Here is a 16,242-nt window from a genome sequence, read left to right on the forward strand (position 1 = left end):
CACCTTTCTTGACCCTTCCACTGTCTTTATGTTGTTATAACTGAATCATAGAATCATAGAAATGTTACAGCACAGAAGGAGGCCATTTGGCTCATCGTGTTTATGTAAGGTCTGGAGTTTGTTTTAATTTAGTTGTTAGACTTAGGTCAATTACAATTACAATTACATACTATTTTGGGGGAGCTGATCTAAAAGAGACTGTCAGTTCAGACTAGCTACAGACCATGTCGGGTATAAACGTGTTTTCACAAGCTTCACAGAATTTATTAAGTTTATCACATTAAGTATAAATCATGATACTTATCAAAACACAGCAGTAAGCAGTCACATTCACTGGGGAACACTATTCCTCGATCTCTGGTCGACTATGGCACTCATCTCTTGATTGAAGCCTATCTTCTTTTTTCTCTTCACGATGATGCTGTGTGCTTTGGCGTCTTACAATTTCTTACTTTATACCCTTTTCCAACCCTGGCTCTGTTCCATATTAGGTAAAACTCGTTTCCTAACTACTCAATTGGTTGGTAATTACCTCATTGTTCTACCAAAGCTATACCTTGAGCTGACATGTATTTCAAGACCCTCATGATCATATGATTCATGTCTCTGTCATTTGCATGGGCTTCAGTCTCACACTTCCTTCATACTGTTAACTCAATGCAACTCATGCCTTTTGTCTTTCACAGCTCTTAGGCCGAAAGGTCACATCTCCTGCTGCTGTGGCTCTCTGGTCATTTACCCAATAATGTCAGCTTAAAAGAGTCAATGTGCACAGTCTGTTTTTACAACATTTTACTGGATAGGGTATATTTACTGTCTTTTACTGGGCAGAGGGTGAGAAGTTTCCCTGAGACTGTCCATAGTTTAAAGCATTTCCAGTAAAGTTTTATATTAACTGAATTAACCATTTTACATTGCTTCTCAGCATTTCATATCACTTGTACAAAACTTTAATTAATATTTAACTTAACTGCAAAACATGATGGATATGTTATGTTATAGACAGAATACAATGTCAATGAATATATTTAAGGATATGACAGCCAAGCCTAATAGTATTATAATTATAAAAAGAAAGCCTAATCGTAGAACATTCTCACCTTGAAGTTAAAGGAATCTGATCCCTCAATAATCAAGGTTTGGAAATATTGTAAAGTTTTCTGTAACAATATGCTACAACCTTCTACAATTTTACATTCAATCCCAGTGCCTTTCATACCCTTCTTCACAGTAATTTCTCATTTTTTAAAATAGTTTCAGTGACCAACATTTTCATTCTCAGGTTCTTAATCACACCTCTCATATACCTGAGGGTGATTGCCAATACCACATAAATAACCAGCTGAACATACAATAGCATATGTGATGTTATTCTTATCCAGGAGGTTACCTCAATATTTGAACCGCTGTCCCACCAGCTGCTATCATCTACTTCCTATATCTCCTTTTCCTTTTCTTGTTTCCTTTGCCTCAATACATAATACCATTCAGAGGAATGGTAAATTTCCTGTCTTAAATGTGTTAGGTGTTCTGGGAGTGGAGGAATGTCACAACCAAACTTTGATACATACTGGTGTAATGATTCTTTTATCTCATCCATGGCTTGGGTGATCAGATCATCATGACGATGTAAGGATTGGAGGAGTCTCCCTCCAACCACAACATATTATTCAGGTCTTAAGCAGAAGGTCTGAGTCCTGCAATCACATGTCTGTCCTCCATATATATACTTTTCTCTACGGTGGTAACACAATATTCTCTGTTGCCTTGGTATGCCACTCTAGCTGAAAATTCCTTTCCTCTTGTCACTTTCAAGGTGCAGTTGGGTACTTCTGACCCCAAGTCAATCCACAAGCTGGGGCCATTCACTTCGTGACATTTATATGGACAGATAATAACATCTCTACTTTCCTCACATCTTTTCAGATCTGAGGACACCCAAGTGCTATCCTTTATCCATGCTAAATATTCAGGGTGGTCTTGGTACCAGACAACATGCTCATCCTTTACTACACCAGTACTCTCCACTCTAAAGATGGGGTTTTGCCCAGTTAAGTGACTTAGAATGGGGTAATGCAGCACCAGACCTAATAATCTGGTCTTGCTAGAATACTGATGACATCTTTGTTGTACTGGATAGATGTGAGCTAGCCCATTTACTTAACATATAGTGTTCCTGAGATTAAATTTTGATAATGCCCTCAAATTATTGTCTGAGATCCAGGATGGCAGTTAGCCACTCAATACTTTACATAGGTTAGAACATATAGGTTAGAAATGTATGTTCTATCAACCATGACCCATACATTATGCATACATCACTTTATCATTTGCATTTCCATCTTCCCTTATTAATTTGGTAATTGTATGTGCATGGGACTCTAAAGTTTCTAAGATATCTGTTAAGTATATTGTCATGGTTCCATCTTCAGTCAACTCTCTGCTCTCTACCTTATTCATTTTTGTCAATATCTTCCTTAACTTATTCCTCACTTGCTTAACTGAATAGTGTAATGATGCTATATCCCAGCTGTTCCGGTGTTAAAAGTTGTGGCAACATAATTTACAAGACCTCTCTGCGCTCTGCTCATTCCATCATTCTGGTGAGATTTAACTCACTCACGTTACTCTGCCTGTTCCATTGATACACACCATATATCTCTTTTACCTTATCCTCCTCTTCCATCATTCCTGCTTGTTTCCAAAAGTCCCACAATATAACACCTCTAGCATTTTATTCACCAGTTCCATAGTTTCCTGGGGACACCAGTTTGGTAGGCCTTGGGCTGTCAAATTGACAGTGACAGATAGAACTTCATCCTGTACATTATTATATACCTTATGCATGGGAATAACAACAAACTCGTTTTGGGGACCAGGTTGACGTTCAGGACACTGGATATACTCATTACTAATAATGCTCTGCTCCTTCCCTGCTGATTGTTTCCTTTCTGATACTAACTTTACTACCTGTGTGACCCATAGAGAGGTGACAGGCAGGTAGGGCCTATGCAAAGATTTTCACTTCTGATTTAATATAGGATGGCTTCGGTTCTCTTGTTTCGTTAGCCTGAAAGGCTCCTCCAGCTGCTATGGATCCATCTCTCCCCTCACAGTGTTTAAAACTCTTACACCCCATTACATCCTTAACCTGATCTCCAATACCATATGGATTTCCATCCCTTGGGTAGCTGAAGAGTGGATACCTATTCTCTAAAACTATCGCTGAGCAAACACATATAGTTCCCAGAATCTAATTTGGACCATCAACGAGGCCCACATAATTTGTAACGATTAGGGGCCGAAATTGCAATTCGGGTTGGAATGGTTTTAGGGTCCCATAAGTTTCCTACTGATTCCCATTCATCTATTCCCATTTCTTTGTCTAAAGAAAAATACCTCACTGCTTCTCATTTTGGTATAATTCTTATCTGTCTTCCATTTAAACTTGCACTTAATGCATACTCATAACTTTCAGTGTGCAATCAAAGGCGCATGATTCCCAGAGGCTTTCCCACCTCCTGAGTACATACGAAGCCTCTGATTTGTCCTGTAAAATTCCATGGCTTTTCTACCCCTTTCGTCGCTGGTGATGCTATTGGTATCTCATTAGAGGCAAAGACATCACTGTCTTCTTTATCATCCCAGTTTTTTCCTGCTGGCTCTTGACCTGGATATATAGTCATTGCAACTGTCCCAGACTGTCGGTCGTGATTACAAGAATGAGTTAGAATGCTGGAAGGCACTTCATCTTGCTTACCTTTATAACAAAAGAAAACCAAGCCTAGCATTCATTCTTCACAGTTTTTAAATGGTTAATGTGGAACCATTTCAACTTTGGTTCCTGCTTAGGCCCAAATGCAACATTTAATAGGCAGGATTAAATTTGTCCATGATTGTGTACAGTCCTGTACATTTCACATCAAGACCGTTTCCTGGGAGTGTAGTTTCGCAACATCATGTGATATCCTACATTATATTGAAATGGGTTTACTTTCCTGTCAAAATATTTCTTAATTTGGTTCTGTGATTTGCCTGTGTTTCTCACCACCAGTTTGTTTACTCCAGTTGTGTGCTCAGTCGAATTTTGTATCCATTTCTGACTGCATGGCTGTGATGTTGACGGAGTGTTCCCTCCCTAAGTCAAGCGGCCTGGGATTTTCATTTGCCATCCAGCCATGGCCTTATATAGATTTACACCTGTGGTCTTATGTGGGGGAGATCTTATTGCCATTAGACATAATGGAAGCATATCTGCCCGTTTAGTGGGGTATTCTGTACATATCTTATTCAGCATAGTTTTTATAGTTCTATTTCCTCTCTCTGTGACCCTAAGGATTGTGGCTAGTGGGTTATGTGCAATTTATGCTGAAGTTGTTGCAATTCCTGTACAGCTTTAAAAACTTCCCCTGAAAAGTGTGAATCTTGGTCGTCGGTCACTGGAAGTGGTATCCCCCACCTACAGAACACCTCACTGAGCGAGATACGGGGCATGCCTTATTATTCCTGCAGTTGATGGGGCTGATGTCAAGGAGGATCTCCAAGAGGTGAGGAGCCAGCAAGCCTCGCACTTTGCCTCGGAGGCCTCCAAAGACATCTTCCAGTCCAGAGCCTGCTCTATGGAGTAGGATGAGATGTGCTCGCGTTTCTTCTTCCAAAAGGTACGTGCAGAGAGCTCTGTGATAAGCAGCCTGAAGGAAGAAGACAGCTCGGTGAAGTCATCGCAGTCTGACATACTGACAATCAGCAAATCCTTATAGATAATAAGTGATAGGGAATGATTTATTCTAGCTGCTGCATCCAGAACAAATGGATGCAATCTTAGAATTTTGAAATTAGTTTGTGAAGTAAATCCAGATTTCTTTTTCTCCTATATTTGTAACATTGACCAGGGCTGATTTTCAACTTTTGGTGGGTTGAAACCTTTGCAGTTTCAGTTTGGTCACCTGTTATATACTCTGCCTGAATTTCCTTTCCACAATCAATCTGCAGATGGGTGTTTACTGCTCTCACCCAAAGTGAAAATTACCCTCACTGTCTCTGAAGATCATAGATGTTGATGGTGATGATGAAAAGAGAGACAGGTACTTCCAAAGTAAGTACAGGTATTAAGGGACATGGAGGAAGAGTTTATAATTGAGATTTAAACAAAGGAGCTGCCATTTCCAATAATGGTGCAGTAGAGTTGAATGGCCTACTCTTTTTCTTCAATGGAAACTTGAACAGCTGATGCAATGCTGTGGGAAAATTTGCAAATATTTAAAGCTAGTGTATCACAAATTTATTAATTAACTGCAGTGAAATAGCGCACTGAATCATTTTACCAACATGGCTATGACATTGTAAAAGTCTGACATCTGTTCCCATAAACAACAGTAACTTTTAAAATTAATTTCAATTTTCTTCTGTTACGTGGACAAATTTTCACCTATACAATAAAATGAATATAGTTTGTCCCCTCCCCATTGTACGCTCAATATTTTAACTAAAGATCTGGTACAGTGTTATCAATCATTACCTGTTGAAGATGAAGTAACTTATAGTTGCCAATATTTCATCTTGCCACCCAGGCTATTACGACTGGAGGTGTTACTTACCATGATCAACCCTGGCACAAAGAGTGCTTTCTCTGCACAGGATGTAAAATGCCACTGGCTGGACAACGTTTCACCTCACGGGATGAATTTGCTTATTGCCTAGATTGCTTCAGCAATCTCTATGCCAAAAAATGTGCTGGTTGTGCCAATCCAATCACAGGTAAGTTCTTCATTATAATGTGATCGTAGAAGGAGGAAATTATCACTAAGAGTTCAAATGAACCTTTGCACTGCTTGCCCAGTAAGACATGTTCACTTGACATCTGGTACAGAAAAAATATTTAGATTTAATCTGATTCCTGTAATGTATGGGGAATAATTTTCACCTTCGCCACCTGGGTAGTAATTCAGCTGAGTTAAGCAGTTACTTCTTGTAGAACTCACCCAGTTTTCATTCAATTAAAAGCAATAGCAACAACTTATATTTATATAGCACCTTTCATATAATCAATTGTCCCAAGGTGCTTCACAGGACTATTATCAAACAAAATATGACACTGAGCTACACAAAGTGATATAAATCAGATGACTGAAGCTTGGTCAAAGAGGTAGATTTTAAGGAGCGTCTCAAAGGGGGAAAGAGAAGTAGAGAGGCAGGGAGGGATAAATGTCAGCCTGGTTCCACAATGCAGTGACAATATGTTCTGCCAGGTTACTGCTCAGGTGAGGAAGGTGTAAATTACCCTCATTGTTTCGTCTGCAAGCTGCACTTTCCCCTTATTTGTGTTTAATTTTCTCTTTTTTAAGTTGTGCCGTTTCTTGCCGGTGTATAAAGTTTATCTCCTCGAAGCTAAGGGACCGATTATTTAGGACTGAGATGAGAAGAGATTTCTTCACTCAAAGGGTTGTGAATCTTTGAAATTCTCTACCCAGAAGGCTGTTTGTGGATGCTCCATTTTTGAATATATATTTATAAGGCTGAGATAGACAGATTTTTGGTCTCTTATGGATTCAAGGGATATGGGGAGTGGGTAGGAAAGTGGAGTTAAGGCAGAAGAGCCATAATCATATTGAATGGCGGAGCAGACTGGAGGGGTCACATGGCCTTCTTCTGCTCCTATTTCTTGTATCCTAAAAAAGTTCCAGAATTAATGTAAACTTTGACAATGAGAACCATCAGGTGGTTTGATTGTGAAAGCATCACATCTGATTACTTATACAAAAAGAAAATACCATGGATGCTGAAAATCTGAAATAAAACCAAAAATATGCTAGAAATACTCAGCAGGTCTGGCGGCAACTTTGAAGAGAGAAACAGAGATAATGGGCTGGATTTTACAATTTCCCGTCAGCGTGATGGAAGGTGGGGGAGGGCACATAAAATCCAGCGGGTGCCATGCCCGCCAGCTAGCTGCCCAATCTTGCCCCCTCCACAAATATACATGGGATGGAGAACCTGTTGGGTGACCCGCCTGCCCTTGGGTCAATTGAGATTCTTTGGCACACAATTAATGATCACCTAAGGGTCTCATCCTGCTGCTGCAGGTATTTTACTGTTGGCCGGGGAGGGCCACGCCATGTCTGATGCCAGGCAGCTTTAGCTGCTTGGGCTGGTGTCAGGCAAGGTGAGGGCAGCCTCCTTTGCAGTCCCACTGGGCCCATTGGAGACCACTACCTCAAAGTCATCCCTCCCTTTACCCTGCTCTCCCCCAGCCTGTCAAACCTATCCCCAACTCCCCTCATCGGGGCCTGCTAGCCTGACTTCAGCAAGACCCTGGACTTACCACTGAGTCCAGGCTCCTCTTCATCGGGACTGGCTGTAGCTCCAGCAGTGGCCACCTTTCCCAGTGGTGCTACTGGGACTGGGGAGCTGTCAGCCACCTGATAGGCTAGCAGCTCTCTGAGGTGGTGCTTCCTTCCCAGATAGTGGGTGTACCACCTCCAGCCACTTAACACAATAACAGTGGGGCAGCCATCGGGAGCTGGGGCATTCTCTCCCCCACCCCCCCCAAACACCAACATTTTAGTCAGAGCGGGACGGGGACCACAGCGTCCAAACCAAATCACAGTTGTGACCTTTCTTCAGAACTGTAGGAATTTTAAAATGTAATAGGTATTGAGCAAATGAAAGAGGGATGGTGTGAAAAAAAAGAAAAGGGAAGCTCTGTGATAGGACAGCAGACAGGAGAGATTAAATGGCAAAGCCAAAGGGATCGGCAATTGGACAAGTTAAGAAATAAAAGATGTGTCTGGAGGAGGTGTGAATAGCAGGGTCATGAAGAGCTGCTGCCTGAAAGCAGAGTAAAAGTTAAAAGAGAGAAATAAGAGAGAAAAAAACCCAACCAGCAAAGAAAAAGGAATCAAAGTGGGGCAGAGTTTGCTATCTAAACTTGATGCACTCGGTGTTGAGTCCAAAAGGTTGTAAAGTGCCCAGTTGAAAGGTGAGGTGCTGTTCCTTGAGCTTGCCTTGAGTCTCATTGGAACATTGCAGGAGGCCAAAGACAGACTGGTCAGAGTGGGAGTAAGGTGGAGAAATAAAATGACAGGCAACTGGAAGATGAGGGTCATGTTTGCGGACTGAACAGTGGTGTTCTGCAAAGTAGTCATCCAGTCTGCGTTTGGTCTCCTTAATGTAGAGGAGACCACAATATGAGAAGAGAATACAGCATAATAAGTTACAAGGACAAGTAAATCTCTGTTACACCTGGATGGAGTGTTTATGAACTTGGGCGATGAGAATGGAGGAGATAAAAAGGCAGTTGTTGCATTTCCTGTGCTTGCATGGAAAGGTGCCTTAGGAGGGGAGGAGAGTGATGGGGGTTACTGAGGAGTGGATCAGGGTTTCGTGGAGGGAATGGTCCCTTCAGAATGCTGAAAGGGGATGGGAGGGGAAAATGTGTTTGATGGTGACATCACGCTGGAGGTGTCAGAAATAAGTTCCAGTGAGAATCTACAAAAAAGTCCTTTATCTGACAAGAATTGTGAAATAAATTCTAGTTTGTAATCTATTTATTTTGCATATAAAAATTACAATGGAACTTCATTGTACAGCTAAGAGTCACTTGACTCTTTCATCTCCTTGGTGACTAAAACTACAAAATGCTTTGTTTAATATTATTTCCTATTGCACTAGTTGTTTAGACTAAAAGCTGAACACCTGATTATTTGACAGTTTCAATAATGCAACATGGGCCCTCTCACTTATGGTAGATAATGTATGGTAAATTTGCATCTACATTTAACACTGATCAGGTATCCTAATTGAATTGATATATGTAGTGAATTACAAAATAAATTCCCATTGACTTCCAAAATAACCCTCCTGAGCGAGAGTTCAAGGGATAAAACAGCGGGAGTTCAGGAGGTAAAGCTGCGGGAGTTTGGGAGGTAAAACAGCGAGAGTGGAGAGACAGTCGGGAGATTGAAAACAGCTCAAGTACTGAAATGTAAATTTCTAAGTGAGCACATAGAAAGTAAGAATTTATAGGTACAGGCAGGGGAGCTGAATTGTGAGTAAGGGCGAAGAATTTCTACTTTCTACTAATCACCAGTTTATAGTTAATAGTACAAGAATAAGGTTAAAGTAAGTAAAAGTAACTAAAGTTAAAGTAAAAAAGTGATTTAAAAGTTTAAGGTTAAGGCATGGCAGAACAGCTCAGCCAAGTGGAATGCCCGTCCTGTGGCATGTCGAGAGTCGTGGACACTTCTCGTGACCCAAATGAGCCCATGTGCAGGAAGTGTCATCGGCTGCACAAGCTTGAGCTCCACGTTCCAGAGCTTAACCAGCAGCTGGAGTCACTGAGGTTCATCCATGAGGCAGAGAACTACGTGGATAGAACGTTCAGAGAGGTGGTCACACCACAAGTTAGGAAGAAGCAGTCAGATAGGGAATGAGTGACCGTCTGGCAGTCTAAGAGAAACAGGCAAGTAGTGCAGGAGTCCCCAGAGGTCCCGCTCACTAAATCAGTTTTTCATCCTGGGTAACGGCGGATCCTTGGAGCAAGAGCCAAGCCCATGGCACCACTAGTGGCCCAGCTGTACAGGAGGTGTGGAGGAAGAGCAGAAAGGCAGCACTGATAGGGGATTCTTTGGTTATGGGAGCAGACAGGTGTTTCTGCAGCCATCAACCTGGCTCCAGGGTGGTTTGTTGCCTCCGTGGTGCTAGGGTCAAGGATGTCACAGAACGGCTGCAGGACATTCCTGTGGGGGAGGGCGAACAGCCAGAGGTCGTGGTCCACATTGGTACTAATGACATAAGTAGGGAGGGGGATGTTGTCCTGAATTGGAATTTAGGGAGATGGTAGAAAATTAGCAAGTGGGACCTCTAAAGTAGTAATCTTTGGATTACTCCAAGTGCCCACTTGAAAGTGAGTACAGAAATAGGAAGATAAGACAGGTGAATGCGTGGCTGGAAAGATGGTGCAGGAGGGAGGGCTTTAGATTCCAGAGACACTGTGACTGGCTCTGGAGGAGTTGGCACCTGTACAAGCTGGACGGGTTGCATCTGGACAGAGCCGGGACTGAGTTCCTTGCGGGTCGTTTTGCTTGTGCTATTGGGGAGGGTTTAAACTAACTCAGCAGGAGTGTGGGAACCAGGAGACAACATTAGAAAATAATACCAGGCTGCACGGAATGCTGGGAGAGGTAGCTAGTACTAAAATAGAAAATAGTAAATTAGTAGATGGAGTCAGAGTAAGGGAGCAAGTAATTAAGTCTAATTCAGGGTTACACTGCATGAATGTGAATGCATGGAGTATAGTTAATAAAATTGGGGAGCTACAGGCACAGATTGCCTTATGGGATTATGATGTTTTGGGGATAACGGAGACCTGGCTTAAGGAAGGACAGATCTGGGTGTTAAATATTCCTGGTTATAAGGTGTTCAGAAAGGGAAAAAGGGAGGAGGGGTGGCGTTTTTGGTTAAGGAGAGTATTGCAGTACTGGAGAAAGAGGATGTGTCAGAGGATTCAAGGACAGAATCAATTTGGCTAGAGCTAAGGAATAAGAAGGGCGCAATTACATTGCTCGATGTAATATATACACCACCAGCTAGTGGGAAGGATATAGAGGGACAAATCTGCAAGGAAATTACTGAGAGGGTGTAAACATCATAGAGTAGTTATAGTGGGGGACTTTAATTACCCGTATATAGACTGGGGTGGTGGTAGTGTAAGGGGCAGTGAGGGACAAGCCTTCCTAGATTGTGTTCAGGAGAATTTCCTACAGCACTATGTGTCCAGTCCAACAAGAAAGGAGGCACTGCTGGACCTGGTTCTTGGGAATGAGGTGGGCCAAGTAGATCAAGTGACAGTGGGCCAACATTTAGTGGACAGTGATCATTGTATCATAAGGTTTAGGATGATGATGGAAAATGACATTGGTCAATCCAGAGTTAGAATAATCAACTGGCAGAGAGTGGACTTCAATGGGGCAAGAACGGAGCTGGGCCGTATAGACTGGATCCAAAGGTTGGCAGGAAAAACAATAGCTGGGTTACCTTCAAAGAGGAGATGATTTGGGCACAGTCAACATATATTCCCTCAAAAGGGAAGGGTAGGATAAACAAATTTGGAGTATCCTGGATGACAAAGGAGATAGAAATAGTTAAAGAAGAAAAAGTGTGCTTCTCACAGGTGTCAGGTAGCAAATACAATTGAGAACCAAGCTGAATACAGAAGGTTGGGAAGGGATGTGAAAAAGCAAATACGAGAAGCAAAGAAGGATTATGAAAAACAACTGGCAACTAGCATAAAAGGAAATCCCAAAGTATTCTATAAGCACATCAATAGTAAAACGGTGGTAAAAGGAGGAGTAGGGCCGATTAGGGACCAAAAAGGGATTGGCAAGTGGCGTGGCTGAGGTGTTAAATGAATACTTTGCATCTGTCTTTATATATGAGGCAATGCTGCCCAGGCCATGGTGACAGAGGAGGAAACTCAGGGACTAGAAGGGTTTAAAATTGATAAAGAGGAGATATTGGATAAGCTGTCGGTACTTAAAGTTGATAAGGCACCAGGGCTGGACGAGATACATCCAAGAATATTGAAGGAAGTGAGAGTGGAAATTGCAGAGGCACTGGCAATAATCTTTCAATGTTCCCTAGATTAGGGCACCTCGCTGGAGGACTGGAGAATTGCAAACATTACGCCTTTGTTCAAAAAAAGTTGTAAAGATCTGCCCTGCAATTACAGACCAATCAGTTTAACTTTGGTGGTGGGGAAACTTCTAGAAACAATTATTCAGGATAGAATTAATGGTCACATGGAAAAATGAAGAGTCAGCATGTGTTTGTTAAAGAAAAATCATGTCTAACTAACTCGCTGGAGATTTTGAAGAGGTAACAGAGTTGGTTGATGAGGGCAAGGCCGTTGATGTGGTGTATATGGACTTCCAAAAGGCATTCGATACAGTGCCACACAACAGACTTGTGAGGAAAGTTATGGGTCTTGGAATAAAAGGGACAGTAGCAACATGGATACATAATTGGCTGGGGGATAGGAAACAGAGAGTAATGGTTAATGGGTATTTTTTGGGCTGGAAGAAGGTTTGTAGTGGAGTTCCCTATGGGGTTGATATTAGGAACCTTGCTTTTCCTGACATATATAAATGGTCTAGATCTTGGAGTACAGGAGACAATTTCAAAGTTTGCGGATGACACAAAACTTGGGAGAATTGTAAACTATGAGGAGGACAGTGTAGAACTTCAAAAGGACATTGACACATTGGTGGAGTGGGCAGACAGGTGACAGATGAAGTTCAATGCAGGGAAGTGTGAGGTGATACACTTAGTACAAAGAACATGGCGAGACTGTATAAAATGAAGGATACTATTCTAAAGGGTGTGCAGGAGCAGAGAGACTTGGGTGTGTATGTACATAAGTCATTAAAGGTGGCAGGACAGGTAGCGAGAGCTGTTTCTAAAGCATACAGTATTCTAGGCTTCATTAATAGGGGCATAGAGTGCAAGAGCAGGGAGGTTATGATGATCTTATATAAGACATTGGTTAGACCTCAGCTGGATTATTGTGTACAGTTCTGGGTGCCACACTGTAGGAAGGATGTGAACGTGTTGGAGAAAGTGCAGAAGAGGTTTACGAGAATGGTTCCAGGGATGAGACACTTTAGTTATGAGGAAAGATTGGAGAAGTTGGGACTGTTTTCCTTGGAGAGGAGAAGGCTAAGAGGAGACTTGAGAGAAGTTTTCAAAATCATGAGAGGTCTGGACAGAGTAGATAGGGAGAAACTGGCCCTGCTCGTAAATGAATTGAGAACCAGAGGGCACAGTTTTAAAGTGTTTTGCAAAAGAAGCAAATGCGAGGTGAGAAAATTTTTTTTCACACAGTGAATAGTTAGGGCTTGGAATGCACTGCCTGGAAGTATGGTGGAGGCAGATTCAACTGAGGCATTCAAGAGGGCATTGGATGATTATTTAAATAGAAACAATGTGCAGGGTTACGGGGAAAAGGCAGGAGATTGGCACTAAGTTAAAATGCTCAGAGAGTCGGTGCAGACACGATGGGCCGAATGGCCTCCCCCTATACCGTAACAACTCTGTGATTCTGTGATGAGGGTTTTTTCAGTAGTAATGTACCATGGTATTGCTTTATTTTAAAATAGAGTTCTTTAAATTTGACAAAAGCCAGGCAATATGATATAACGACCGCTGCAATGGCCCGGAAATTTACTAGGGCAGGATTTCCAAATGTGGAGGAGGAATTCTTTTTGGGAAGATCAGGTTTCTCCAAATGGCATGACCTTTTTAACTCCATAACATGTGGTTATATTTTAACCAATTCCCCACCCAGAAGTCGGCCTGATTGACAGTGATGGCTGATGGCCGAGGAGGAGGTCTGTGATTGTGGGAATTCCAATGCGGGGGGGGTGCAGGGGTGAGGCCGGTGACGGCCTGGGGCGTTCAATGATCGTGTGCCTGGGTCAGAATCTGGGGGGTTGAGGAAAGCCCTGATCATAGCGGGTTAGTGAGGTGGGGGTGTTTGTTCTCAGGAGAGTTGGGATCACGTGTGTGGGTCAGTGATTGTGAGGAGGGTCATTGACAGTGTGGGTGCTGGTGATCACAGGTGGAGGTCAATGACTGTGGGTGGGGATCGGCGATATCTGATATCGGTGATCTTGGGGGTGCGGTTGGTGATTGTGGAGGGGTCAGTGATTGTGGTTGGGATGAAATCGTTGATAGCTAGGAGGAGTTGGTGATTGTTGGGGGTGTCAGTAATTGTGGAGGGGTCAGTGATTTTTTTGGGGGTTGGGACGAGTCAATGATTTTCGGGAAGGTGTGTATGATAACGTGGAGTGGGAACCAGATTGGCCTGATGGGCCGGGGGGATGAACTTGCATCCTGGCCATCAAACAATGGTGTAGAATTCTTCTGTGTAGCTGTGCTCCCCTTTGTTGAGCTATCAGGCTTCCAAAGGCCCATGAAACCCAGCTGGCCAGTGTTAAAGATGAGCCAGAGCCAAAATCGGAGGTATGCAGTCTCATCAAAATATTTAAACGAGCAATCACCTCCCCTGCACAGGTTGGTTTTCTGCCTCCAGCACCCCTGTCCCCCATCCCCATCCTGCCTCCTTTAAAACCTGATATGGGCAGGTTTGAGGCAGGTTAGGCTTGTTTTTGAGGCTTGGCTCGGAGGGCACAAAGGCTTGGAGGTGACAAAGATGCAGATGGGAGTTTCAACAATGATTGGGGTGAGGCAGATGATATGGTGGAATTGGAAATAGATGATCTTGGTAATGGAATGAAGTTTGGATTGAAACTGAGTTCCGATTTAAGCAGCATAAGGAGATTTTGCATTTTTTTGGTTTAGTCTGATCAAGTCATGGAATTTGGACTAAAGGCATGAAAGCAGAACAACCCGAAATTGTGTTTTGTCAAATACCTATGCAGTTTCCTGGTACCATCTCCCTCCACTGCTTCCTTGGCAATCTGTTTCATATAATTATCACCCTCCGTGTAATGTGGTTAAACCTTATCTATCTATTTACCTTCCTTTTGCAATTAATTTTTTCCAGGCCTTGGAGGAACCAAGTACATCTCATTCGAGGAGCGCCAGTGGCATAATGACTGCTTCAACTGTAAAAAATGTGCTATATCACTAGTGGGGCGTGGTTTCCTCACAGAACGAGATGACATCCTTTGCCCTGAGTGTGGCAAGAACCTGTGAGAACAAATTGGGCAGCAAAAGATTTTATGGCAACTTTGACTGCAGCTGCATTAAAGCAAACCTATCTGGCTATCTATCACCTACTCTTTTATGAATGATCCACAATTGTACTTTCTCTTACTTTGCTTGACAATTTGGTAAAAAAACAGTTTACAAACTGTTTATGAACTCACAGATGGTTTGCATGAATGCACTGGAATGTTTCCAAGTGAAAGTTTAATATTTTAATCTAGTAAGCATGCACCAACATGAGCAAGCAAAATTAAATATCCCTATACCATAATGATATAAGAATACCAAAACATAGCAGTCTACATTATATCAGTAAAGATTCAACTTTATTGTTGGAGAGTTTAACATTGGGGAGTTTTTTTTAAAAACTATCGAAGTAATGTGATGTAAATTAGAAAGTTTAGGACAATAAATTTGTCCTAAACTTAAATAGTGACTTTACCAATTGAACCACCTGGCAACAGACAGAAGTGACAAAGGTCCATCTGCAGACTTTATTACTAAGCTAACGTTGGCCTGCTGTATGCATTCACATTTAGTAAAAATAAATTTGAAAATAACATTTTTATTATACTGCATGAATATATGTGTGAAGTGAATATTGGTTGAAGGTATCACCATGCATCTCTATTTTTCTCAGCCATTAGTATTTCGATACACAATGTGTGCCAAAGAAGAAATATGCTCCTGTATATTTCTCCAATATCCTGAATTTGTGAAGAAAGTATCAATAACCACAGCATCTGAAGCTTGACTCCTGACGAGGTTCATCATGCCATTGATCCTATTGTACAACAATTAAAACATACACAACAAATATACTGTGGTACATAATGGATGGAATGTGATTTTTTTTTAACAAAGTCACAACTGACTCTCCCATTGTTCTTAAATGCCCCAAATTTGTTTAAAAATGGCTTTAAAATAAAGATTTTTTCATGCAATGTATTGTTTAATGTAGTTCTTTGGAGTAGTGCTGTCTATTAGGTTCAATGTACTTTTCAAAGTATTTTTCGAAAGAGCTAGTTACAACCAATTCCCCCCAGTTCAGCAGCTACTTTATATAAATTATTACCCTTCCCTGGATTCACCTTTCTCCTGTTCAGATCTCTAGTCAGGTTCCATGAGGCTTTTCCTCTCTTTGATTAAGGTAATCTTGAACAAATGCCCCTTGAAGAGTAAGAAGTGATGTGGAGGCAAAGGGAGACTGACTTTCATAATACAATAGTACATGTGCATATTAAAATGAAAGAAATCTGGGCCTAGCAAAATACTGCGGATGCTGGAAAAACAAAAATAGCTGGAAAAACTCAGCAGGTCTAAGGTGAAATATAAGCTGGTTGAGGGGGGTGGGACAGGTAGAGCTGGATAGAGGGCCAGTGATAGGTGGAGGCAAAGAAGAGATTGCCAAAGATGTCATAGACTGAAGGACAAAGGGGCATTGACGGTGGTGATATTAGCTAAAGGATGTGCTAATGGTGACATTAAGGGTAGAAAGCAGGACGAGCAAGTGAC

At 41.9% G+C, this 16,242-nt stretch overlaps 1 protein-coding gene across 5 annotated transcripts in view; it reads left to right on the forward strand.

Annotated features, from left to right (window-relative positions):
* LOC144682823 (four and a half LIM domains protein 2) overlaps positions 1-15,671 on the forward strand; it is a 61,875-nt gene extending 46,204 nt beyond the window's left edge. For all 5 annotated transcript variants that reach the window (XM_078545582.1, XM_078545583.1, XM_078545586.1 and 2 more), the window contains 2 exons: positions 5,571-5,757; positions 14,564-15,671. In XM_078545582.1, the coding sequence (XP_078401708.1) occupies positions 5,571-5,757; positions 14,564-14,715 (339 nt within the window). In that variant the 3' untranslated portion in view covers positions 14,716-15,671. The remainder of the gene's footprint in view (positions 1-5,570; positions 5,758-14,563) is intronic.
* The last annotated feature ends 571 nt before the right edge of the window (positions 15,672-16,242 follow it).

The sequence above is a fragment of the Cetorhinus maximus genome, chromosome 7 (assembly GCF_964194155.1).
Source record: "Cetorhinus maximus chromosome 7, sCetMax3.hap1.1, whole genome shotgun sequence".
In the NCBI taxonomy this organism is placed as follows: Eukaryota; Metazoa; Chordata; class Chondrichthyes; order Lamniformes; family Cetorhinidae; genus Cetorhinus; species Cetorhinus maximus.